At 37.9% G+C, this 27,350-nt stretch overlaps 2 protein-coding genes across 25 annotated transcripts in view; one reads left to right on the forward strand and one right to left on the reverse strand.

Moving 5' to 3' along the window:
• LOC137254449 (uncharacterized) overlaps nt 1-27,350 on the forward strand; it is a 447,929-nt gene that overhangs the window by 316,171 nt on the left and 104,408 nt on the right. The window lies entirely within an intron of this gene.
• Nucleotides 18,884-27,350, reverse strand: part of nuf (rab11 family-interacting protein nuf) — a 268,745-nt gene continuing 260,278 nt past the window's right edge. For 19 of the 24 annotated variants that reach the window (XM_067792115.1, XM_067792114.1, XM_067792118.1 and 16 more), the window contains 5 exons: nt 26,169-26,303; nt 23,878-24,331; nt 23,685-23,812; nt 23,143-23,181; nt 18,884-19,155 (listed from right to left, as the gene is read on the reverse strand). In XM_067792115.1, the coding sequence (XP_067648216.1) occupies nt 19,030-19,155; nt 23,143-23,181; nt 23,685-23,812; nt 23,878-24,331; nt 26,169-26,303 (882 nt within the window). In that variant the 3' untranslated portion in view covers nt 18,884-19,029. Of the gene's footprint in view, nt 19,156-23,142; nt 23,182-23,684; nt 23,813-23,877; nt 24,332-26,168; nt 26,304-26,697; nt 27,071-27,350 lie in introns of those variants that run through there. The other 5 variants (XM_067792123.1, XM_067792120.1, XM_067792111.1 and 2 more) reach the window with 3 other exon arrangements.

Consider the following 27,350-nt stretch of genomic DNA (forward strand, 5'->3'; position numbering starts at 1 on the left):
AGGGAGTGGCCCTTAGTTGTATATGTGAAGGCGTTTTCGAGATATCGATGAAAATGTGTACCAGGGTGACCCAGAACATCATCTGTCGGGTACCGCTAATTTATTTATATATGTAATACCACGAACAGTATACCTGCCAAGATTCAAAGGGCTTTTGATTTCGCCCTGCAGAACTTTTTCATTTTCTTCTACTTAATATGGTAGATGTCACACCCATTTTACAAGGTTTTTTTCTAAAGTTATATTTCGCGTCAATAAACCAATCGAATTACCATGTTTCATCCCTTTTTTCGTATTTGGTATAGAATTATGGAATTTTTTTCATTTTTCGTAATTTTCGATATCGGAAAAGTGGGCGTGGTCATAGTCAGATTTCGGCCATTTTTTATACCAAGATAAAGTGAGTTCAGATAAGTAGGTGAACTAAGTTTAGTAAAGATATATCGATTTTTGCTCAAGTTATCGTGGTAAAGGCCAAGCGGAAGGACAGAAGGTCGACTGTGTATAAAAACTGGGCGTGGCTTCAACCGATTTCGCCCATTTTCACAGAAAAAAGTTATCGTCATAGAATCTATGTCGTACCAAATTTCACAAGGATTGGTAAATTTTTGTTCGACTTATGGCATTAAAAGTATTCTAGACGAATTAAATGAAAAAGAGCGGAGCCACCCCCATTTTGAAATTTTCTTTTATTTTTATTTTTGTTGCACCATGTCATTACTGGAGTTGAATGTTGACATAATTTACTTATATACTGTAAAGATATTAAATTTCTTGTTAAAATTTGACTTAAAAAAAAAATGTTTTTAAAGTGGGCGTGTTCGTCATCTAATTTTGCTTATTTTTATTTAATACACATATAGTAATAGCAGTAACGTGCCTGCCAAATTTCATCATGATACCTTCAACGACTGCCAAATTACAGCGTGCAAAACTTTTAAATTACCTTCTTTTAAAAGTGGGCGCTACCACGCCCATTGTCAAAAATTTTACGAATTTTCTATTTTGCGTCATAAGGTCAATGCACCTACCAAGTGTCATCGCTTTATCCGTCTTTGGTATGAATTATCGCACTTTTTCGGTTTTTCGAAATTTTCGATATCGAAAAAGTGGGCGTGGTTGTCGTCCGATTTCGTTCATTTTAAAAAGCGATCTGAGATGGGCGCCCAGGAACCTACATACAAAATTTCATCAAGATACCTCAAAATTTACTCAAGTTATCGTGTTTACGGACGGACGGACGGACTTGGCTAAATGAATTTCTTTTTTCGCCCAGATCATTTTGATATATAGAAGTCTATATCTATCTCGATTAGTTTATGCCGTTACGGATTACCGTTATGCGAACAAAGTTAATATACTCTGTGAGCTCTGCTCAGCTGAGTATAAAAAAACAAATTACCAAATTCATTAAGGGAGTATTTTGTGTATTTGATGTTGGAAACGTAGCTATAGTAAATTAAAGCAACGTTTCGTGAACAACTTTTTTCATTTTCAACTTTTTCTTTGCATATTTTGTTTTGTTTTGACTATTTTTGTTATGAAAATGAATTGCGTTTTGGCCATGACGTAGCAAATTCATAGCCGTGTATTTGGTAAGTGTATTGTAAACAGTATGCTACAGCAGTTTACAATGCAATGATATTAGACCATTTGCACAAAATCCTGCACTCCCTTATTGCATTTTTTTAGACTTCATTAAAATTTTAAGAATGGTTTGTTAAATGGAAGCGAACATACGTGTAGAATCCAGCTGATGAAAGGTTGAGGGATTTGAAGGAAAATGGCGATTATCGTATTTAACGCCATTTTCCACAAAACCTGATTTTTGCAGATCACACCATTAGTATTGCCCTTATATTACTCCGACGCCAAATTTACTTAAAATGATTCTGTATTGTCCGGAAGTTGTTCCGACATGATACCTTACCTAACCCCAAAGATTTATGAAATTGTTCCAAAATAATCTGGAGGTGCTCCTAAAGTGATCCTGTAGGTGTCCCCAAATGAATTCAAAGTAGTCCTGTAATAATCCAGAAGTTGCCCCAAAATACTACCTAAACTAATCCCGATGTGATACTCTAGCTGTCCCGAAATGAGCTAACAATAGTCTCGAAATAAGCCGGTTGGCCGAAAAGTGATATCTACAAACAATCGTGAAATGATCCTGTACACGCCCCGAAATGAGTTTGAAATAGTATCGTAATGATTCGGAAGTTGTCCCGAAGAGATGCCGAAGTGATTCTGAAATTGTACGAAATTGGTTCCGAAATAGTCTAGAAGTAATTCAAAACAAAATCCCGAAGTGATCCTAAAATAATGTTGTAGGTGTACGAAATTAATTCAAAATATACGCGGAATAATAAAAAAGTTGTCCCGGAACGAAATCTAATATAATCCTGAAGCTTTGCTGACATTTTTAAAAATAGTCTTGGAATAATCCAGAAAGTTTTTCCGAAGTGATACTAAAATGATCCTGTAATTGTTCCGAAATGTATTCGAAACAACGACGAAAGATTCAGAAGTTGTCCCGAAATTAAGCCTTAACTAAACCCAAAGGGGTGCTGAAGTTGTACAAAATTGGTTCCGTAATAGTATCGAAGTAATTCAAAAAATAATCCCGATATGATCTTTAAATAATGTTGCAGGTGTCCCGCTTCAAAATAGTGCCAAATTATGCAGAAGTTGTTCCGAAAAAAAAATAAAATAATACTGAAGCGATCCCGTAATTTTCCGAAATTGCTTCGAAAATGGTATCGAAGTAATTCAAAACAAAATCCCGAAGTGATCCTAAAAGTATCCTGTTGGTGTTCGAAATATTCCCAAAATGATACCTTAAATAATTCCGAAGTGATCCTTCTACTGTACCGCAATGAGTTCAGTAATAACTTCCAAATGATCCGGAAGTTTCTCCCGAAATGATACCTTAACTAATCCCAATGTAATGCTGAAATTGTTCTAAAATAATCCCGATATGATCCTGTAGGTGTCCCTTAATGAATGGAGCCGTTATCCCAAAAAGATGACTAAAATAATCCTGAAGTGACCCTGATATTGACCCATTACTCTCGAATTGGTCTTAATTCGAAAATAGTCCCAAAGTGATCCTATAAAAGTCCCAAAAAAGTTTCCAAATAGTCTCCAAATTATTCTTAAATAATCCCGAAGTGATCTGGAAAATGCTCCAAATTGGTCTCGAGACATGTAGTCTCAAAAATTTTCCAAAATGAATCCAAAAATAAACCTGAAGCAGCCCCAAAATTCCATCGAAATATATTAGAAATTATCATTGAAATAATAACGTAGTGTTCCTGAAATCATCCCTAAATCCACACGCAACAGTCGGGAAATGGTCGAAGAATACCCATTATAATTCAATCCCCTTCATAATTTGATCAAAGTTCATCCATCCGTTACGCATAGACAAAGATGACACTTAAATCTATATTAGTTGATATGCAAGCGCAGATTTATGGGCTTAAAAATGCATTAAAATCAATCTCGATTATTTCGACAGTCCAAAACAAAGTTGAAAATTAAAATTAAAAGAAATAAAAAAGTTTTACGACCTAAGCGAACTTTTGTTAGAACATTTTCGTTTAATTTGCTAATTTATTCGTTAATGCAAGGCACTTTTGCGATTGCATAATACTTATTGAAAAGCGGGTTAATTAATTACGAGACCTACCATTTTTTGCTGTTGTTGTTGTTGTTGCTGTTGTTGTTGTAGCAGTGCTTTGCCCCACCTAATAGGTGCGACCGATCACAAATTGTCATCAATATCCTCTAATGGGAGTCCAAGAAAACTTGCAGTTTCAACAGGGGTGGGCCATAATGAGAGGGGCGTTAGAGGCGTTGGTTCCACATTACCATTAAAGAGATTTTTGGTGTCATGTGGGGACACATTGCAATCGTGACATACATTTTGTATGTCGCGGTTGATTCTGGATAGGTAAGAGTTTAGCCTGTTACAGTATCCAGAACGAAGTTGAGCTAGAGTGACTCGCGTTTCTCTGGGGAGTATGCGTTCCTCTTCCGGAAGTTTTGGGTACTGTTCTTTGAGTACTGGATTCACCGGGCAATTCTTGGCATAAGGTCCGACGCCTGTTTGTGGAGTTCACTGAAGACCTGCTTGTGTTTTTTGCTTCATACGGCTGTGTTCTCAGGTGCCGTATTTCCTCATAATGCTTACAGAGATGACTCCTTAAGCTCCTAGGAGGTGTAGGCTCATCAATCAGATGTCTGTTGGGATGCACAGGCTGCTGGATATTCAACAGGAACTGTTTGGTTGGCATCTCATTTCTCTCCCTGATGTGAAGTTTTCTCGCCTCATTATGTAGATGGTGTTCTGGGGACATAGGAAGACAGCCCGTGGCGGTTCTGAGAGCAGTATTTTGGCATACCTGTAGCTTCTTCCAGTGAGTAGTTTTTAGGCTTGGCGACCATATAGGGGACGCGTAGCATGCAATCGGCTGGCCAATTGCTTTGTAAGTGGTAATGAGCGTTTCTTTGTCTTTTCCCCAATACTGCCAGCAAGGGATTTGAAGATTTTATTACGGCTCTGGATTTTCGGTACAATTGCGGCTGCATGCTCACCAAAATGTAGATTCTGATCAAACGTCACACCCAAGATTTTGGTGTGTAGGGCAGTCGGTAGCGTAGTGCCATCGACGTGGATGTTCAAAATGATCGACATTTGGGACGTCCATGTTATAAATAAGGTCGCGGAGGATTTAGTCGGTGATAATGCCAGATTTCACGAGGCGAAAAAACTGGAGAGATCAGGGAGGTAGCCGTTTATTCTGTTGCAAAGCTCATCGATCTGTGGGACTTGGCCTGTGGCCATTATTGTGCAGTCATTGGCGTAGAAAACGATAGTAACTCCTTCTGGTGGCGAAGGTAGTTGAGATATGTAGAAATTAAACAAAAGTGGGGATAGGACACCACCCTGTGGCACCCTTGTTCCATTTTTTGCTCTTTTTTGCTTGCTAAGGCAATTTTTTTCAAACAAAAATACTCAGACCATATAATATGTTGGCAATTTGGATCGTTTTCTGCATGTTAAAATATGTGAAATTGATTCCCAAAAAGGTTGAGAATTGCTGGACCGACTGTGCGCAGAAAGGTAGACGTGATTAATCATGCTTATCCATCGTTTCAGCTGTATTTCAGTTTGACTCCTCTTTAAAGATTTTAAGGGGATTCACAAGTTATCGTAACACGTCAGATTTGTTTGTTCGTTTGTGTATAAGCTGGGTGTCTTGCAAAGGTCCTCGATCTGAAAGTGTCACCTAAGAGTAGTGAGGACACCTGAGATGCCGTTTTAGGAACTTTTACTCCTCCGCCTATAATTATGGCTTTCGAAACGATGTTAACATGTGCACATGGCTTGACACCATACAAATGTAGGAAGCTTACTATGAAAATCAAGACAAGTCCTGAAAGCTGAACTTATGTATAAGTGGCACATATGAATATAAATTATGCTTTACCATTTCAGCTTAAAACATACCAGGTTTTCTAATTTCAGTAAGATCTCCAAGCTAAAACACGCACTAAAGAGATATTTTTGTGATCTCTGTGACCTCTCTGATTTGCGAACTTTTTACTGCAAAGAAAACTTGTACGACCAGAATGGTGCAAGTCAAGCGATAATCAACTATTAACGATTACATTATTTCGGGTGAAAAAGTTCGTAATTCTAAACACTGCGGCTTGAACAAAATTTAACGCAAGAGAGTTAGAACCTACCTTAAGTGTCGTCTAGTAAAGTAGTTAATCTTAATATATATTAATCACGTGTCACTATGTTTGTTCCCGATGTACTCGTAAACCACTGAACCGATTTTGAATTTGTTTTGCACCCCGTGTGTATTTTGATCTAACTTGAAATATAGGATAGGTTATATCTCAGTATATAGTCGCAATATTATTTTATTGAAAATTTTTTTATTTGTTTATACGTAATAATAAAATGTTACGTATACGCACCGGCACTCACATTTTCAGGTGGTGCGGATATACTTCTGTGTAATTGGTTGGTGTTTAATTAAACAAAGTGCTTATCAATAAAAAATATTATAGCGAATGATATCAAGTATAGTACATCACCAGGCCCGCCGAGAAGGTGGGGGGGGCATGGGCCAGTGAATGCCCAGACAGTGTTTATACAATATGGATATCAAATGAAACCTATTGATGAGTGCTTTAGTACAGAGTAATATATTATCCAGAGACGGGCTGGGACTAAGACTCGGACTAGGACTGGGACTGGGATTGGAATAAAATACATACCACCCTCTGGGACAGGCAATAAGGGATGCAGAAGAATGAGAAGAAATTGAGAGGAGTAATAAGAGAGAAGGAGATTGAGAAAGAGATAGAATGAGACGAAGATGGAGATAGATGAAGCAAAACGGACGGGGGGAGGAGTAAATAAAAGGATTAGGAGAAACTGAAGACTGGGGGGAGACGGAAAAAGCTTATTTAAATGTATGCAGATAGGCCATATTTAGGGCAGAACAACGTCTGCCGTGTCTACTAGTAAGTTAATAAATATTCCGCATACAGCGCTTGAACTTATCCTTATAGAAGAATTCCCTTCTGTGAATCGTTCTACTTTGGCAAATTCTTTAAAATGACATCCAGTGTAAGTTCTGAGCGCAATGTTTTGATATGCCTGCAGCTTCTCCCAGTGAATTTCTTCTAAGCGAGTATGCGAGACAGTCACGCAAAACTACAGTTTCGCACTACTTTTACCTGACTACCTCCGAACTGGCGCTAATAGGATGCAGAGCGGGACAGTTGGTAGCCACACTTGAACCAACAGCTCATAAGTTTCAGTTGAGCAATTGCAATTTCGTAGGACATCACAATCAAGGTACGCGAGGGGAAAATTGGATGCTATGCGCCCTCATATGGTCGCCAAGCCTAAAGGTTACTCACTGGAAGAAAATACAGGCCTACCAAAATACTGCCCTCAGAACCGCTACGGGCTGTTTTCTTATGTCCCCAGAACATCATCTACACAATGAATCGAGAGTACTCCATTAGGATTGTCCCGATGTCCCAATTGCGCAGGGATCTTTGCCTGCATGGTCGGCGCTGGCCATGCAGAAGTGCCTGCCATTCCAATACGGGAAAGTCAAATAACCTGGGCTATAGAGTCGTTCAAACCCTATAAGTCTCCGGGCCCGGACGGAATCATTCCTGCGCAACTTCAAAAGTCTTTGGCGATTTCCTGCCGATGGTTAGCCATCATCTACACAAACTGCCTCAGGCTTAACTATATCCCGAAGTCTTAGCACACGGTTGGGGTTATTTTCATTTCGAAGGCCGGCAGAAGCTCTCATGTATCACCTAAGGATTTCAGGCCAATCAGTCCCTCGTCGTTTCTTCTTAAGACGTTTGAGCGGTTGATTGACCTGTACCAACGGGAAAGGATATCTCGGGGGTTACTGTCGGCTTCACAGCATGCGTACTGCAAGGGCAGATCGACGGAAACGGCTGTCCATTCGATTGTAAAGCAAATAGAACACAAAGATGCTCTGGGTGCCTTTCTAGACATCGAGGGGGCTTTTAACAATGTCTTACCGGGTGCAATCGAAAGAGCTCTGGTGGGTTTTAAGTCGAGGCAGCTCTGGTTGAAGTTTTTAGCAAACTTCTATGCGGCAGAATTGTCGCATCGGAGTGGGCAGGGGCCATAATTAAGAGGAAGGTGTGCAGGGGCACGCCACAGGGTAGTGTCCTATCTCCTCTGCTCTGGGTTGTGGTAGTCAATCAGCTTCTTGTGGAGCTGGAAGCCAATGGTTGTCGGGTAGTTGTCTATGCAGATGACCTCGCTATCCTAATCAGAGGCAAATTTCTGGGCACCGTGCGCGATGTTCTGCAGGGCTACCTGGATAATGTGGCTAGGTAGGCTGAATCATGTGGATTGGTGGTCAACCCGGGAAAACGGAATTGGTTCTTTTTACAAGGAGATATAAGATGCCAGATTTCAGAACTCCCTCTATTGGAGGGGCACTGATGGTACTTTCTGATAGGGTTAAATATTTGGGGATTGTTTTGGACAAGAAACTGTCCTAGAGACCCAATGTGGAAGATCGGGCCACGAAGGCCGCCGTTGCGTTGTACTGCTGCAGAGGGGCTATCGGAAAGAGATGGGAACTCTCGCCAGGAGTAGTACACTGGCTTTATGAGATGGTGGTCAAACCGATTCTGCTATATGGGGTGCTGGTCTGGTGGAAATCACTGAACACGGAGAGCACCTCCAAAATGTTAACGTCCGTGCAACGGACGGCGCTGATCGGTATCAGTGGCGCTCTCAGGACAACACCTACCTTGGCACTGAACGTCATGCTGAACATATACCCGCGAAATATTGCGGGAAAGGCGGGCGCGGCAAGGTCGTTGGTCTGGCTTCGTGATATGGGCTATGGGCTTTCTGCCTGCGGACACTCTAGCCTTCTTACCAGTTTCGACTTTATCCCGGACAGAACGGACTATTGTATGCCGATAAATGCTCCCTATACAACCTTCACCCAAGTCATTCCACTGAGAGAGGAGTGGGGAGGAAGAATTATCTGGGGCATGGGACCGGTTAACTTGTCCACGGATGGGTCGAAGCTGGACGGAAAGGTTGGTGAGGGGGCCCTTTGTCAAGAGCTAAATGTAAGCCGCAAGTTTAAGTTGGCTGATCACTGCAGTGTATTCCAAGCGGAAGTTGCTGCGATTAAGGATGCGGTGGATGGAATGCTATCCAGTGCTACTACGGTTAGGGAATTTAACATCTACTCTGATAGCCAAGCGGCTATCAAGGCCTTGAGCTCAACTACAGTGCGATCGAGGGTGGTCTGGGAGTGCCTGACCTCGCTGGCGATTGCATCGACTTATTTTACAATTAAGATTATCTGGGTCCCGGGCCATACTGATATCCCGGGTAACTGTCAAGCGCCTCTCTTAGCCCACAACGGTACAACTGAACCGGATGAAGATGGCTGTAGGGATTTCGGGATTCCGCTGGCCACCTGTGATTTGCTCCTCCATAGCTGGGCCTCGAGTCAGCTCAGCAAACGTTGGTCGGACACCACGTCTTGCAGGGTAGCAAGACCTTTCTGACCGAAAGTGGATAACAGGAGGTCTGCTGAAATAATTGGGTTCACTAAGGCTCACCTATCATGGTCATTGGGGTTTTGACAGGGCACTGCCCCATGGGTATCCATGCGGTACGTCTCAATATACTGTAAACTCCATCCTGCTGCAGCTGTATGGAGGATGATGAGGTGGAATCACCAAAGCACTTTATGCTTGATTGCACAGCTTTTGCCAGAACTAGGCGAAAGTACTTCGGTCGCGACTCACTTGGATCTCCCAAAGTTGAGATCGATATCATTCGGAGCTTTATCGTTGCTACCCAACGATTCTCTAAGTAGCTTGATCTGAGTCACCGTTATTTTTGGTGTATGTGGTATCACAACGGACCTTCGTGTTGTCCAAGTGAGCTATCCTTAGCAGTGCAGCTACCACCTAACCTAACCTAACCTAACTCCATTAGGGAGAGAAATGAAATGCTAACCAAACAGTTTTTGTTGAATACCCAGAAACCTGGCATCCCAACAGAGATCTGATTAATATGGCTAAACCGCACAGGGGCTTAAGGGGTCATCTCCGTAAGCATTATGAGGAAATACGGCACCTGAGAACACAGCCGTATGAAGCAAAAAAAAAAACCAAAAACAGGTCTTCAGTGATATCCACAAACAGGCGTCGGACCTCTGTAGCAGAAATTGCCCGGCAAATCTGCTACTCAAAGAAAAATACCCAGAACTAGCAGAGGAAAAAAGCACTCTTCCTAGGGAAGCGCGCGACACTCTAGCTCAACTTCGATCTGGATACTGTAACAGGATAAACTCTTACCAATACAGAATGAACCCCGACATACAAAATGTGGGTCCTACTTGCAATGTCATAATAGTCCACCCCTGTAGAAACAGCAAGTTTCCTTGGACTCCCGTTAGAGGTCATTGATTACAATTTGTGATTGGTCGCACCTATTGGATGGTGCGAAGCACTGCTACAACAACAACAACAGGGAAAAAACTCGAATGTTCCTCTGAGATACTGCAATTGGTTCGCCTATTCAAACAATGGGCAATCTTTATATAATTGGACATACTTTTTATTAGTTTTTTTTTTTTATTTAAAAAATTTACAGGACTAATATTAACATTTATATATTTTTTTATTATTATTAATTAAAATGTTGTAAGTTGTTTAGTTTAACTATAAATATATTTATTTTTTATTTTTTCTATTGTTTGTTTGTCATAGTTGTGTTTTTCGGTTTTTAAACCTTAATTAGGCCGATTGTATGTTAAAATTAAAATCTTTTAATATTAGAAAGGGACAGTGAATATCCCAATAGTTTTTTGTCCTATATTAACATGTTTGTAATAATTTAAAAATATTTGTTTTGTACTATTTCATAATGATAAGTATACAGGATTTGGAAGATCTATGGTGTGTTTGGTCTTATGTATTAAATTTTGATGTTCGTTCCAAGTATGGACAGTATTATTATTATTATTATTAGGCTTGGAAGCCCTTCGACCTTTATGCAGATCTATTGTGTTTGACCTTTGAGCCAAATTTTATATGAGGGGGCTTTTGATGTATCTAAGTACCTCTTCAAGCACACCTCCTAGATGGAAGAGTGTCTGCCTTGCAAGAGCGACGCATTCGCAGAGAATATAACCGGCGTTTCATCCTCCAGCTCAGAATGGATTAATTAAAATGTTGTAAGTTGTTTAGTTTAACTATAAATATATTTATTTTTTATTTTTTCTATTGTTTGTTTGTCATAGTTGTGTTTTTCGGTTTTTAAACCTTAATTAGGCCGATTGTATGTTAAAATTAAAATCTTTTAATATTAGAAAGGGACAGTGAATATCCCAATAGTTTTTTGTCCTATATTAACATGTTTGTAATAATTTAAAAATATTTGTTTTGTACTATTTCATAATGATAAGTATACAGGATTTGGAAGATCTATGGTGTGTTTGGTCTTATGTATTAAATTTTGATGTTCGTTCCAAGTATGGACAGTATTATTATTATTATTATTAGGCTTGGAAGCCCTTCGACCTTTGTGCAGATCTATTGTGTTTGACCTTTGAGCCAAATTTTATATGAGGGGGCTTTTGATGTATCTAAGTACCTCTTCAAGCACACCTCCTAGATGGAAGAGTGTCTGCCTTGCAAGAGCGACGCATTCGCAGAGAATATAACCGGCGTTTCATCCTCCAGCTCAGAAAAACGGCAAATTTGGGTATCGGATAGATTTAACTTACTTAGGTGTGCTTTTATAAGTCCACAAAGAGACTCTGGACCATAGAATGCTGCTGTAGCACCCTGATTTGCTAGGTAATCTGCATGTTCATTACCTTCATGTCCCTGATGTCCGGGAACCCATTCTAACAAAACCTTGTTTTTGGCTCCAATGGCATTAAGGATTTTAGTGCATTCATCCACTAGCTTAGATGTAACTGTGTAGGATTGCAAGGCACGCAGGGCCGCCTGAGTGCCCGACATGATGTAGATGCTCTTCTCCGTAGACACTCTCTACCGCAGGCTTCTATTGCATGGAGTTCTGCCTGAAATATGGTGGGTTCGCATCCAATTGGTATCGATTTCTTGAAGTTCGGCCCATAGATGCCAGCTGCCCTTCTTCCGTCATCGAATTTCGATTCGTCCGTGAACCATACCTTTGAGTCAGGGTCATTATAAGGATTCCTTTTTTTTCCAGTGGGTCCTGTCCACAATGGACACTTCAAAGTTCCGTACGATTCTGAATTTAGGGGGCTTTACGTCACGCAGTTGTTATGTGGGAATTCCTATGTATGGACAGTAGATATGGTTTTAGTTTATACTAGCTTATACCCGTGGGTTTTACCCCACGTTTCTGTAAAAATATGTAGGCTACGCGTAACTGGCCATGGGTAAAACTTGGTAAGATTGACTTCTGCTACAGCTAATGACTGTTGTTGTATGATATATTCATATTTGTAACAGGATTCCCCTCGCGTAGGTGAGGTTGACAATTGAGTTGCAGAAGCTCTGAAGCTATAAAGGTTTGTATTGCCCCCATCAATCCCTTGATTCGCAGCTAATGATCGTCCTTGCACTTCATTGAATAGGAAATTTGAGGCATTTAAAATTGAAAAGACAAATCTATCGCTATCAATGGAATCCTTGGTTTAAACTTTTTTGTTTCCTAAATTTTCCAATAAAATTAATAGCTTCAATGACATTCGTAAAAGTTTTGTGATGAAAAGCCTTGTCCCAATACATAAGCGTGGAGAATCGAAATAACGAAGCATAAATATTATATAATGGGCCCTTTTTTAAGGATCAATCGATGAGGAGAAATTTCTGATTGCTCAAAAGAGCTAATAAACTCAATCGGATATCCACAGCTTGGGACTCTTCCACGACTGTGTTAATAGAGTGATAAGTTGTCTTGGTTCTAGTGATATTGACTTCCTCATTTTAAGTTGGCTAAAATTCCTTTTCTCAAAGCCATTTATACTTTGTAAAGATAGATTCGATATTTGGAAGGAACATTAGCTATTAAAGCTTCAGGTGATGCCATAATTTCTCAAAAACTTACAGGAAAATAAATTAAATCTGTTAGTAAAGAAATAGAAATTTTGCCATAATTAATTTCAAGAAGTTGCAAAAGCTGCTGCTGAAGTGTTTCCGCCAAAAGGCCCTCTCATATTTCTAAAGAGAGTAAATTGTTGTACGTAAAGCTGTCTATAGACGAAAAAGCACGCATTTACTTCAACTGTGGCTGTTCCAGCAGGTAACAGGAAAGCACCACCTTTGGGATGATCATTACACCTTAAATTCTTAAGGGTTCGGTCTAAAACTTGCAGCGACTGTTTATGAGTCATGGTGCACACATCGCACACCCACACTTTGACCTGACCGTTTGCTTATGTTGCACTTCGGTGTATCAGATGTTTGCAGACAGTGGTCATTTAAATGCGGAGGTGTACGTCCACCACATAAAGGGTATCCGCGGTATCTGAGAAAGCAACTTCCATAGTGATTTCTCTTTTTGCTCTTACATCAATTAGTATCAAATTAAACAGAAATGTTTTTTTCCGGTTCCTCCAGGCGTATGCAAAAATACCTACCCTAAAGATAACATAAAAGAATACTAAAGGAATAACAGCCAAACCCAACTCGGCAATCAAACGTGTTGAAATAACCTAAGTTTTTAAGGCAGCCATAGTTCTGAAAGTCCCATTTTTTGTTTTTTCAATTCCATATATTATTGGTGCTGTTAGGGCTTATCGCCATATAGCTCCTTACCAATTTTCATTATTCCTTTGGGTGGGAGGTGCCATGCCCCTTCTTACTGACCCCTTATTTTCTGAGTGGTGTTAGGGATTGATCCAATTTAACTCTTTACTGGATTTCAATATTCTTGCATGAATACTTCCAGAGTTATGCTGTATCAAATATTCCATTGGTATGGTAGGTGCCGCCCCCTTTTTTATATTGAGGTTATCTTTAGTCTATGACCATCTTTGGAAGGTTTCTAGTGGGTGATTCAAATTTAGTTGAGATCGGCCGATCCGTTTAGAGCGCAACCCGATTTATACCTACATACAAACATTCATAATATTAACTTTATATATATATATATATATATGTAGATAGAAGATGTTGATAGACTGAATTAAAAAAATATTGAAATATAATACAATAAACATCCAAAGGAATAACAGCCAAACAACTTTGTAGTGAAACATTAGCTGTTATAATGACCTAAGTTTGTACGGCAGCCATAGTTCTGGAAAATTCCATTTGTAGGGGAGGTGCCACGCCCCCTTTTCCCCAATTCCACATTTTACTGGAGGTGTTAGGACTTAACCTCATATAGCTCCTTACCAATTTTTATTATCCTTCTATTACTACATCCAGAGATATGCAGTATGATAAATTCCATTTATATGGGAGGTGACAGGCCTCCTTCTCCCTTACCCCACATTTTATTGGGGGTGTTAGGGATTGACCTCATATAACTCCTTATTCAATTTCAATGTTCTAGCATGAATACCTTCAGAGTTATGTAGTACCAAATATTCATTTTGCAATGGAGGTGCCACGCCCCTTTTATAAATCGATATTATTTTTAGCCTGTGACCATCCTTGGAAGGTTTCTAGTGGGTTGTGCAAATTTGGTTGTGATCGGTCAATCCGTTTAGGACGCAACTCGATCTATACCTACATACATACATAATTTGAATTTTATATATATAGATTTATTTTGTCAAATTATTGGAAACCACCCTAAATCTGGGCCATTTCGTGTTATACAATTCGTGATGAAAATATATTTTTTAAATCGCAATAACTCTGAAACAGTGAATTGCATTGAGGAATATGGGAAATGGTGACTACGAGTGCGCATTACTTAGACTATGTGCCTCCACAAATTTTTTAGAGATATCCCTTTCGCCTAAGCAATAAGAGCACAATTGTGCTATGGAATGCACACCCCTGCATTGGACCCATAATTAAATATCGTTTTTACAAATAGTTTGCTGGGTTATCGTTTGAGTGAATTTTTTTTCCATACATGATCGCATAACACGTTGTTAGCTCGAACAAGTATGTATCTATTAAAAAGAGCAAAGGGACCTTTCCAAACAGCAGTTAAGATAGGGTATTCGTAAACGCAGATGCCGAAAAAATTTTTATTTTTAATTCTACTGTTATTTAATTATTATTTTTATTAATAATTTTTTATTACTTAACTACATTAAACTCAACTGCCAGGTATAAACTTATAAATAGATATAATATTTTTTGGAGCGATTGTCCGTTCATAAGCAACGCAAATTTTTTCACCTTCTCGTTTTCCGCTCTATGATTTTCATATTCATTTTGCCGTACAACAAAGTGCCTACATTCATTTTTTATAAATATTTCTAAATATTTAATATATTATTGATTATAAATAGAAGCGCAGTTTCCGAAACGGTACAGATCCTATAATGTTTACTGCATCCAGTTTGAAAATGTTACCTAAAATTTAATGCCAGTAAGTGTCTGTGGAATTCCTCCCAAATTTTAAATTTAACTTTTAATGTTACTGGAAACTGCCCATCTATGTACTTGCATATATATTATAGTTATAATGTTTAACTATAACCTAAATTATTTTGCATATATTTAGCTTAATTTTAAAATACTAAAATTGTTTACATTAAAATCTAATGGTGTCACAAAAACAATTGCATGCATCTTTTTTCTTAAAAACTATTATATTTCGCTTATTAATTCACAGATATTTACAAGTTTTCACTTAGTTTAAAATTAAAATGTTTACTTCTAAAAATGTTTTCTAACAACATTGGACTTATTTTATATGAATTATTTGGTTTTTGTCGTCACGGCGATAAAAGCTGCTTAATCCAAAATTTTAAAATATTTACAGCTGCGAGCACAAAAACAGTAGGCGAGATTAGAACAAAGTTTGGCAGCCATTTTCTATTGAAAAAGCTTACACTAGCTTCACTTCTATGTTTGTATTTATGTAACTCTACTCTTATTACCAAATACCAAAAACTAAAATGTTACGTATACGCATCGGTACCCGTCTTTTCAGTTGGTGAGATTGTTGATGCTTACGTGTTATTGTTAAGTTTTTAATAAAACAACGTGCTTATTTCTTTTGTTTGAAAGAAAGATGTAGATAACGAATACTTTTTAGTAAACCATTTTCAAAAACGTTTTCGAAAAAATTGGACACATTATTTTCTTTAATATAACTCGCCTCCTTTCCATCACTATCAAAGTTATTTTGAGTGAAAAGGGAACTAAACAACTTTTACCTCAGTGGCAACAATTTATATAGATTTTTATACATTTTGAAAATAATTCTTAAAAGTATTAAGGCTTCTTAATAAATACACAATATTTTATTATCAGTTGGACTTTCCTTTTTTTTAAGTTTTATGTTGTAATAAGACACTGAACCGAAACAGACGAAATCTTAGGTTGATGGCTGAACTGGCAACATTAAATTAATTACCTTGCCTAAACTTTTTGAAAACGCGACATATTGGACATCCACGTCGATGGCATTACGCTACCGACTGTCTGTACCCAGAACACCACCTACACAATGAGGCGAGAGTACCCCCATTAAGGAGAGAAATGAAATGCTGAACAAGAAACTTAGCATCCCAACAGACATCTGATTGAAGAGGCCACACCTCCCAGGTGCTTAAGAGGTTATCTCCGTAAACATTACGAAGAAACACGGCACCTTAGAACACAGTCGTGTGAAGCAAAAAACACAAACAGGTCCTCAGTAATATCCACAAACAGGCTTCGGACCTCTATGCCAGGAATTGCCCGGCGAATCCAATTCTTAAAGAAAAATACCCAGAACTCGCAGAAGAGGAACGTTCTCTCCCTAAGGAAACGCGCGTCTCTCTAGCCCAACTTCTATCTGGGTACTGTAACAGGTTAACCTCTTACCAATCCAGAATCAACCCCGACATACATACATAATGTATGTCCTGCTTGCAATGTGTCCCCACATGACACCAACCATCTCTTCAATTGCAACCGACTCTAATACCCATCTCACTATGATCTACCCTTGTTGAAACTGCAAGTTTCCTTGGACCCCAGTTAGAAGATATTGAAGACAATTTGTGATTCGTCGCGCCTATTGCATTGGGCGAAGCACTGCTACAACAACAACATGGGACCGACACAATTGGCTCCAGAATTCTGTTAATTAGACAATTCGACTATTCAAACAGTTAACACTTTTGAACCTTTCATAAAGTTCCAATAATAGCAAGAAATACTTTTAATTTAATATTCTCTAACTAGGGCAAAATTATAACTTTTGTTTTGGTGGCTAAGATCCACTTTTTTCTTCTACGTGTTTTTACGCTTTCGTGTCTACTTCAGAGAGTCAGCACTGTAAAACTGTTAAGTTAGTCCAGTTCATCTAGTTTACTTTTAAATTACAATTAAAGGTGTCCGTCGGACGTGTTTGCAAAACCCTGAAGAATTGGAAAGCTTTGATTCGGAAGGAATATTGGTCCTTATAAAATAAGTAGCATTTTATACCAGAACTTGGAAATTCCTCCATTTATCCTTTTATCACTTTTTCATATTTTTATCGGAAGCATCAGGAAGGTGCTGTGTTTTGATGCAACATGTTGCTATACGCTCGGAATTCGAGCTAAACAAAACTGAGAGAACTTATTGTGGAGAGTTCAAGTGTTCGTATGAAATGTTAAAATTTGTAAGAAGTTGAAACGTTAAAAATTGTTTACAACTTGACCGAAGACCTCTTGCCATCCCCTGATTTTCAAGTGTAAGTAAAAAATAACGCAGACGTGCTGGCTTAACAGTATGCCCGCGAAAATGATATATGCGAAGTCCGTGAGAAATGAAAAATATTTCTGTGGAAAGAAAAAGTTCTTATCGTTTTTGTGTACAGTGTAATTTTACTAGAAAATATAACTTTAAATTCGATTCATACGAAAGTGCCTGACATTCATATGAAAGTGCAAAGAAAAAGCACTTCCATATGCAGCCAACGCACTTCGGTATGATATTCAAATTTACACTATAATATTTGACAACAAAAAATGTTTCAAAAATATCCACTGTGAAAATTTTTAATTTAAAATTTATTTATTAAGGAACCATCAAAATTCTTTAAATATTTAAAAAAAATTTTTTTTTTGCAATTTAAAAAAGTTTCAGTGTACATATAATTTTGTATAGGTATTGCGATTTGCACTTCCATATAAAAATTTTTGAACAGCCCTGATCTTAACAGTGAACTTTAAAATTTTTTTTTATATTACTTTTATAATATTTCGAATTTGATTGTAAGCTCTTTATACATATGTATGTAGTAAAATTATAATTTAACGTTGAGCTCGAAGCCTACTTAAAATAAAACAAGATTGTTCTCTTCAACTTTAGGCCAACTAAACAACTCTTATCATATGAGCACACACAGGAGAGTGTTCCTGAAGATACTCCAGGATTGAAGACACGAATCTGCGTTCGAAATTTTGACAAAGGAAAAGAGGCACCAAAAATAACATTTATTTTCGATTTACTACATTTTTTGTTTTGCTGTTAATTTTTATAATTTTTTTAGTGTGCCCTATAATTTATGCAACAAGTAACAATCAGTCACAGTTTTTCGCTTTAAAATTTTTCCTGGTTTTAGCGTGAACTTAAAGTAAAAATACATATTTTTGTGTTTAATATTTTGTTAACAAGAAATTGTTAATAAAATTAGCAAAATATATTTAACATAAAACTAAAATTTTAGTTATAACTTGTTTGGCATACAACAATTTTTGAATACTAGAATATATACATATTTTTTAATTTTAGTTATACGAGTTTAAGTCTATTTGCTTAATTTTCTTATCTAATTTATTTATACTTAACTAATTTATATATACTACTTAAGGCCATGCATATTTTTATAAATTTTTAATTTTTTTTTTTTTTTTTGTATGCATAAAATTTGTTCTTCATCAGCGTCCGGTGACTCCGGTAATATTGTGTTTTTTTTTTATATAAAAAGGCGTTTATAAAACAGCTGCGAGGCAACGCGAAGATTATTCACAGTGTAAAGAGAATAGTCTGAGCAAGAAAGATGTTGAGGGCTCTAAGTGTTCATACATTGGAGTTATTTAACCGATTTAAGCTTAGTTTTTCTACATCAGTGTCGAAGAAAATAAGAGGAGGAAAAAAATGTAATAACTCTCCTATTTTTTCTTTAAATCTTTGCATAGCTGTATAACTTTCTTACATGATTTTCTTTTCAGTTTCTTACACTGCATGCCAGCAAAAATTGGTGTACTGCACTTTCTCAGAGAAATCAGTGAGACTTCTTCTCTGTGTTTGCCTTCTTTCTTATTTGCTCATTGTTTCTCCCACTCTTCTGCTCTCGCTGCTTTACTTCGTAACCGGCTTTACTTCTAAAAGTTGCGGGTAATTTTCTACGATATTCAAAAGTATCGTATCGATGTAATGTTTTAGGCGGGTATTCTCATCTTCCTTCTCTTGAAAGGCTTGTTGCAACTGCAAATATATAAAAAAGAAACGAGTTTATAAAAAGTCTGAATATATCACTTATACAATTTGAAAGAGAACAAGTTATGGAACATTAGTCAAAGTAAGATATCCCGAAATCCAGAATTAAAAAGAAAAGCTTAATTATAAAAGGATCACTTATTATCTGTATTAGATATTTTCTCTTAATTTTTATTTTTCGTATATGAAAATAAATATTGTGAGGCAATATTGTAATTCACCTCATTACTCATAAGTCTTAAAGTTGTTATATGCTCAAATCTTTAAATTCCATTACAGCATGTTTCTAATGAATATTGTAACGAATATTAGCAGCACTAAGGGATATTATCATCTCTAAGCCTGTGCTAAGCAGTGACTTGTATGAACACCAATAATTCAATCATTATGTTTACACATATGTACGTACACGCAGCGGAGAAGCAACGCACAACCACGTGCATAAATCTGAGATACTCCCGAAAGTATGCAATGGTTGTGCAAGTGTCGCTCACACATACAAGCGCATGGGGTTTGAGAGAAGATATAAAATCATGCATCTGCAGTTACAGCTGAGTAATTTTATAGCTGATAACTAACTAGTAAGTTCTGGAAATAAAAAAGCCGAGAAATATGCAACGAGGAAATCAGACAGTATAAAAGACAGCAACAGTAGAGGCACGACAATCAGTTTTGATTTAAGACGCTATCTGGCGAGCAATAGTAGGGTTAATTGTGAAGTACTTTAATAAAGTCCATTTTGCATTATTGAATAGTGGAGTTATTTATTCAACATTTTAGTGATTCGAACGTTATTAGAAGGTTGCAAATAAGAGGAATTTCAGTAAATTCGTTACAATATAATATTATACCGATTTCACACAAATGTTTAAGGTAGTCACATTTTTTTAAATGAAAGAACTAATCTTTTCTCTCCACAGCGCCACTGCTCATAAACGAGCTTATTTAAGCAGCCTTTTAAAAATAACGAGCCGGACCCGTGCGCAGCTTGCGCGACCAATATAAAAGTCTCTTATCAAATATAAACAAAAATCAGCTGTTCTATTGCGCTGCAATATAGCGTATGATAACAACTGCCAGTAATGCAGTGCAAATATTCACAATAGTGCCATAGTACAAAAATACTTCTTTGAGTGCTCACAATAGTTTATTTTTAAGAAATTATTTAATAAAATATAGCTAAACAAAAGCTCTACGACTAAAATTGCACAAAGCTCGCCAATATCCCGAATCTCCATCTTTACGACCAAAACCTTATTTATAGATTTGGATTCCAAATAAGAGCGAAAAAGGGACCCGTACATAAAAACAGCAATTAAAAATAATTTTACACAAATCGTTAAAATAATTTATTGTTTGGAAATTGTTCCATCGACCGTAAAATTCTCAGCAATAAGCAAAGCTGACAAGATTTTTGACGCCATTAGACAATAGAGCTATAATGAAATATTTAGGAATTAGTAAGCTGTAGAAAACTTGACTAATTATTTCATTAAGTCTCTGTGTGAAATTGGTATGCGATTTGAAACAGTTTTGCTAATCTATTGTAACGAATTTTGGAGAATTCCTGATAATTATACACCTTCTGCTAACGTTCGAATCGCTGAACTGACGAATAAATAACTCCAATATTCAGTATTGTAAAATGGTCTGTATTTAGACTGCTTCGGGAGTAGTACTTCACAATTATACTTCACTTCACAACTAATACCGTATTTAAATCAAACTGATTAGTTATTCCTCAGCTTGCGCTGCTTTTATACTCTCGGTTACCTCGCTCGGCCGTTTTTCCGCGAGCACGGCCTCTAGAATAATTGGATCTCATTCTTAGTTATTTATCTATATACATGTATATCTGTAGTTTATGCCTTTCTTCTAGCCATATGCATGTGCATGTGTAAGTAACAACTTCTGCTCTTAGCTGCCGGCTACATATATGTATGTGAAATAATCTCTCTGCTTCAAGCTGCTGGTTATCTGAATGGAATATTCGTCCTTGCCTTGCACATGTGTTTGGTTGCTTTCTTCAATGTATACATGTACATAAGTGTGGCTACTTACTGTTTTAGTGTTGCTGGCATAGTGTTGCTAATATTCGCCACCCTATGTTCATGGGTATGATACAGAGTGTAATCTAGTTATACGTGGGTACCTGTCATGGTCTACTAAAACACAGATCAATATCCGTTGATGCCAGTACTAATAGATTGAGATTGTGTGTTCAATGTTAATTAACCTTGGTGAGGCACGGGAGGTCAACTTCACCACGAGTTCCGATCTTGTCTCGTTATCTATCTTATTGATTTATATTATCTCCTCAGTATCTAATTAAATTAATAATCAGTATGAGATTTGCGTGCATGTATCACAATTAAGGAATGTGACCAACCTTTTCTTTACGGATCGTGCAGCAATATGTTTGCACACTATATTGTTGAAAACAAACTACTTTTCGATTCGGCATTGTTTCTACTAAAACTTCTTCTAACTTCATTACGCACCGTTCACCTTCAAGCCACAATTAAAAGCAATGGACATCTTTTTCTATCACAGACCTGAAACAACGTCCTTTCGCTTCAACAATGTCCTCTTGGCAAATACTAGAAGCTTTCTAGGACGTATGCCACTTGCTGCTTCTAGATTACTCCTTATATCTGGAGTCTTAGCCTGGCAAGCGCAGGGCACGAGCATAAGCCGTGCTCGATCGTTTCCTCCTCCAACCCGCACTTCTTACATCTTCTATCACTGACCAAGCCTAATTTAAAGGCATGTAACTCCAAAAGAAAATCGGCCATAACCGTTTAAACGGTTAAGCACCAATTGAGCACCATAAGACAGTGTCCAGTCAGAATACTCGTCCTGATTCTACAGTCCTCTCTTCTTAATGATAGAAGCAAATTTGTTAGTCTAAGGTTGTAAGACCTACACATAATATTCGCTTGAACGCACGCCTTTCCCGCTTGGTCGAACATGTGCACCTCTCGCCTCCTCTTAATCTCGCCCAATCTAATTGGGACGTCTACGAAACAAGCTTCAGGGGATACGCCCTTTTTAGCTAGTTCATCTGCTTTTTCAATCCCATCTCCTACCATATGCCCTGGGACCGAATATAGATATATGCTTCTCCCTCTCCCGATTTTTTCCAGAGACTGTTTACACTCTAACACACTTTTAGATGCTGTGCTATGCGAGATTATTGCCCTAATTGCTGCTTGGCTGTCAATATAATAGTTAACATGACTGCAGTTTAAGCTGTTTCTATTGCTTTGGTTATGGCTAATACTTCCGCTTGGAAAACGCTACAGTAATCTGGCAGCTTGTAGGATACCGCAGTATACCGCAGACCTTACTCCTTCCACTACTTTGGAACCATCTGTGTACACATACATATATCGCCTCGTCCGCCATTTGAGCACCCTTGCGCCAACCATCCACCTTTATTGTGGCTTTAATATCTCCCTCGAAGCGCAGATATGGAATCAGGTAGTCTGTTCGTCCTGTAATTGAAGGAGCTAATGCTTACTTCGACACCATTTACTGGTGGCACCAGTTCCACTGCAGCGGAGCCTTTCGTCGCATACGTTGCTTGGGCGAAACACAATGATGTCAAACAAGTACTCATACTTAGTGTTGCGAAAAACGATACGGAACGTATGCAACGATTCCGAATTGGAGACACGGCAAACGTCAATTACATTACCCTTGCTTAGCTATTAAGAACGTATCTCTTAATTAATATTAAGAAACTGTAAAACCCTCGTGTCTCACCGCTCTTACTTCTTTCTTGCTTGCATGAGAACAAAAGTACATAATCTATGCTTTTATTGATAACCCAGCACCAATCCCAAAACCGAAAAATTTATAAATGTTTATGTATAACTATATAAAACTATTCCATTAAATATTAACACTAAAAGTGCATGAATTTTTGTGTTTTAGGGAATTTATCTGTTTTTGCTTGGTGATGATTATTACCTGACTTAGAGATGCTAATGTGGCTGAATCCACAGAATCCTGTAATAGAGATAAATAAAAAGGAGAATACAAAATAATAATTAAAATATAAATACATACTTATTTATGCATACCTAATGTGAGCGAAATAACTGTATAAACGGGGATGAGCAAGCACGAAAAAAATAAACCAAACTAAAAAATTGGAATTAGCAAAAAAGACAAGCTTTAAGCTTTGTTTAATAACAATTTTGTTGTGCGAAATTAAAAAAAAATAGTTAATCTCTAACTAAATATTAGCTATTTATACTAAAAACTGTAAAAGCTCTACGAAAGCTCGATAGAAAAAAAAGCTGTGCTGCAATGTGCGTGTGTTTGTAGTACGTGTGTGTAAGCTTTCAAGCTTTGCTGAGCTAAAGATGGGAGCTGTTTTTCTATGCAAAAGCATCAGCGCAATGGTTAGAGCGATAAAAGCTTGAAAAAAGCTTATAAAAGTGCGCTAATTCAGTTAATACTTCGAAACAGTTCTCGTCGTTGCATAATAACTTCAAAACCACACCCACCTGTGCTTGTGACATTTCCTCTAGCTCTTGCGCTAAACTGTTTAGCGTGCCATTGAGCAGATTCCGGCCCTCCTCGACTCCACGTGTGAGCACTTGTGCTTGCAGCTCTTCGTTTTGCTCCTCCAAAGCTGGAGCGCATGAAAAAAGACAAAATTTAGCTCGGTTTGACAACAGGAATTTATTTAAAACTTACATTTATTCTTTTGTCGCATCTCTTCCAACTCTTGATGCAGCTCCTCCAGTCTTATTGTCTCTGGCGAGGTGGTTGGCAACGCTGGTCCTGTTTCTGCACGCAGCCGCTCCAATTCTTTACTCAAAGCAACCATCAAATCTTCAGCAGCTTTCTTTTCTTCCTCATATTTGCGTTCGCGTTGCGTAGCTTCATCGATATCTTGTTGTAGCGCCGCAATTTGATCGCGCGCTATTTCATATTTTTCTTCAGTCCGATGCAGATCATTGGCTTGTTTGTCGCATAGCACACGTAGGCGTTGCGCTTCTTCGCGCAATGAGTTGGCTTCCAGCTCTATTGTTTTGACTTTTATCTGGCAATTTTCATTTTGAAGTGCTGCTTCTCGTTCGACGCGTGCCAATAGTTCACGATAGCGTTTTTGTTCCTCCGCCAGTCGCTCTTCGGCGCGTAGCTCGGACTGAAAGAAGAAATGGAATTTTGTTGAACCCAATGAAGTTGATAGAAGACCTAATATGATTTTAAATATTTCGAGATTTTCACCCGATGCAAAACATAAGCGATATCTAAAAGCCATTTAGAGTTTTAGAGCTCAAAGGGTACTTCGAAACTATGCAATAGAAGTTGATTCCTAGAAACTTCCACTGCACCCCGAGCTTCGAGCCAAAAATTGTCTTGGTAGCGTGACCCTTATTGAGATTGTTTCCTTTTTCAGGTTTTTAATGTACTCAGATCTCCCAGCAGTTTCGTCTTGGGGATAAGCGTATAGGATAACGATTCAGAGTTGATTAATGAGAAATAAGCGGCCTATAAACACACACACGACAACTGCTTCCATCCGCCTTAGATTCCCTCGTCTTGTATGCTTCACAAGCCAGAATGGATGATATCAAATACTGGAAGTATAGAGCAGCTTTCATATCGGTCCAGCACAGAGAAGCGCTATGATTTACCCCAGCTAACCACACACTATAAGCAGACACCGCTTTGCTCGTAACGTGGACCATACCGATGCATTTCCTCGCTACGGAAATGAAAGCAATTTATCATCTCTTCGCACAAGTAGAGACAGAGTTGTGGCCTTTTAAAGACGAATATAAAATCCGCCGTCCTGCATTAAATTGGACTTGGGTAATAATCCCTGAGTTAGAGCCACGGCTGGAGCGGCTAAATGGAGGCTAGATGGAAGCTCTTACTTTTTCGAATATCTCCATTGAAGGGACAATATTGAAAATCCAAATTGGACGCTGCGCCTTTTTCGAATGCGATCACTTCGCTCAACATCAAAGAAGCTGTGTCCGATATTTGGGCCCACTGTTTCATTCATAAGATATGATATGGTCAGCAGATATCCAAAAAATATTCTCCTCTTGAAACGGGACAGGTGGTAAGAGTAGTCAAAGGGTTCGCATTCGTAAGAGGGTTGGTTTAAGAGGGTAGTCCTTCAGTCGAGGAAAAATATTCTACAATCGTAGAATCTTTATGCAAGGAAAACTTTTTCCCTAACGCTTTTAATACTTTTTGGCCTGTCTCGTGGGGGGGGATCCCAAAGTCTAGTTAGATTCAATATCTATACACATATAATTTCCATTTCGAAAAGAGCGAAGTCCTCTGCGTAATGCGCGCAACGTAAAAGAAGTTCTTTGCAGAGGAGGCAATACGACATTCGAAGGGAGTCGCGCGTTGCTCCAGTTCTTCGTCCATCTGGATACTCAGCAGTCTTGCATACCCAAAATCAACCCAGCATGCAGTGTGTCCACACATGACGCACATCTTTTATTAAATTGAAATGTGGAACCAATGATTCTAACGGCAACATTTCCTGGTCCAAAGCTATTGGAACTGACAGTTTGTTTGGACTCCCACCAGAGAGCTTTGAAGACATTTTTTAAGTGTTCGCGGCCGTTGGATAGGCTATTACTCTTGCAGGGAACTAGCTTCTTGCGTAATATCTTATAAATTATGCCTATTCTGTGACAGAAATAGGAAGTGCGCATTGCAGAAAAAAAAGTTTAACAGCTTCTAAGTTCGTGTTCTGCGATTGCCAGGTAAAGGCATCAGCTCTTGCGTCACAGCAATCAGATTACTGGGCAGTAATAAGGCTTGATTCTAGAAAACTTCTAGCATTTAACAATAACCACTTTACTCAACTTAACCGTTTTGTATTACCTAGGCAAATGGTCAATATCGAATCTCTCATAGCTACTAGAACAACTTCCTTGCTTTTGACACAAATATTTGAACTATTATTTCTCGTAGTGTCCTCAGAGGTCTTATTTCCAAAATCGTTCACTTACCTCCCGATATTGCTCCTCGAGCATGTGATAGCGCGTCTGCAGTACAGCATATTCGGTTTTTGTGCGTGTCGTGCGATCTTCGGCGATATTCTGTGTGTCAGCTAAATCTGTAACTTGACGCTGCAGCAGTTCCAGCTAGAAATAGAGAAAAAGAGAGATTCAGCATGAGTATGTGTATAAATACCAGTGCAAATAAAGTACATGCTCTTCACTCTGTTATTTTTAAAAGAGCAAAGAAAGATATGAATTTATAGCAGCTGGCTGATAAGCTGCATTGCTCGTAATTACAATAACGTGGTCATAAACGATAAACGCCTAAGTTACATGTACAAGTATTGGACTTAGGCTGTTATTGCTTGTTGTCGCTTCTGATACCTATAGGTGTATATGTTTTGATTAAAATAAAAGAAATTCTTTTTATCTTCGTGATTGTTAACGCCGCTGAGAGGGCAAATGTTAAATTCATTTAGTTCATTAACGCTTAGTACAATAAAATTGTGTGTTATTTTTAATTAACAAAAATACTAACACAATTGCCTTTAAGTAAACGTAAATCACCAAGAAGATCATCGAATAACAGCACATCCGCCATTGATGTTTTCAAATGCATTTGTTCAATATTTTTTTGTTTTTTTATGAATTTAAAAAAAAATTTTAATTTTTTTTTTTAATTTTTTCTTTTACTTATGTTTGCTCCAAATATGCAATTTTGAATGTATATGTGTTTGCGTGTGCTTGCATAAATTCTTTATATGATTCACTATAGATAAGTTTCTCAATTTTAGGTCACGATTTCCCTCATTTCTATAATGTTTTCAACGTCTCAATAACATTGATAAACATAAAAATTCTTGTTAAAAAAATTTGCATTTATTTTCGATTTACATTTATTTACACACGTCTTATGCGCTAACACACTCATCGTCAACTGAGCTTTGTCGCATACAAAAATCTGTGTAAAAAACATTTGCTGTTAATTAATCACTTCTTAGAGTCGGGAGAGGCGCTGCCCAAAAGGAGTTGCATACATCGTAATTTTATTGACGATTATTGACGCCTGCAGTATGTTTAATATTTAGCGTTGGTGTAAACCAAACCCCACTTTTGGCTATAAGCATCTAAAAAATCTTAGCATTTACTACGCTTCGCAAATTTTTAACTAAATGTGTAAAATTAAGAAGC

The sequence above is a fragment of the Eurosta solidaginis genome, chromosome 5, assembly GCF_040869045.1.
Source record: "Eurosta solidaginis isolate ZX-2024a chromosome 5, ASM4086904v1, whole genome shotgun sequence".
NCBI lineage: Eukaryota > Metazoa > Arthropoda > Insecta > Diptera > Tephritidae > Eurosta > Eurosta solidaginis.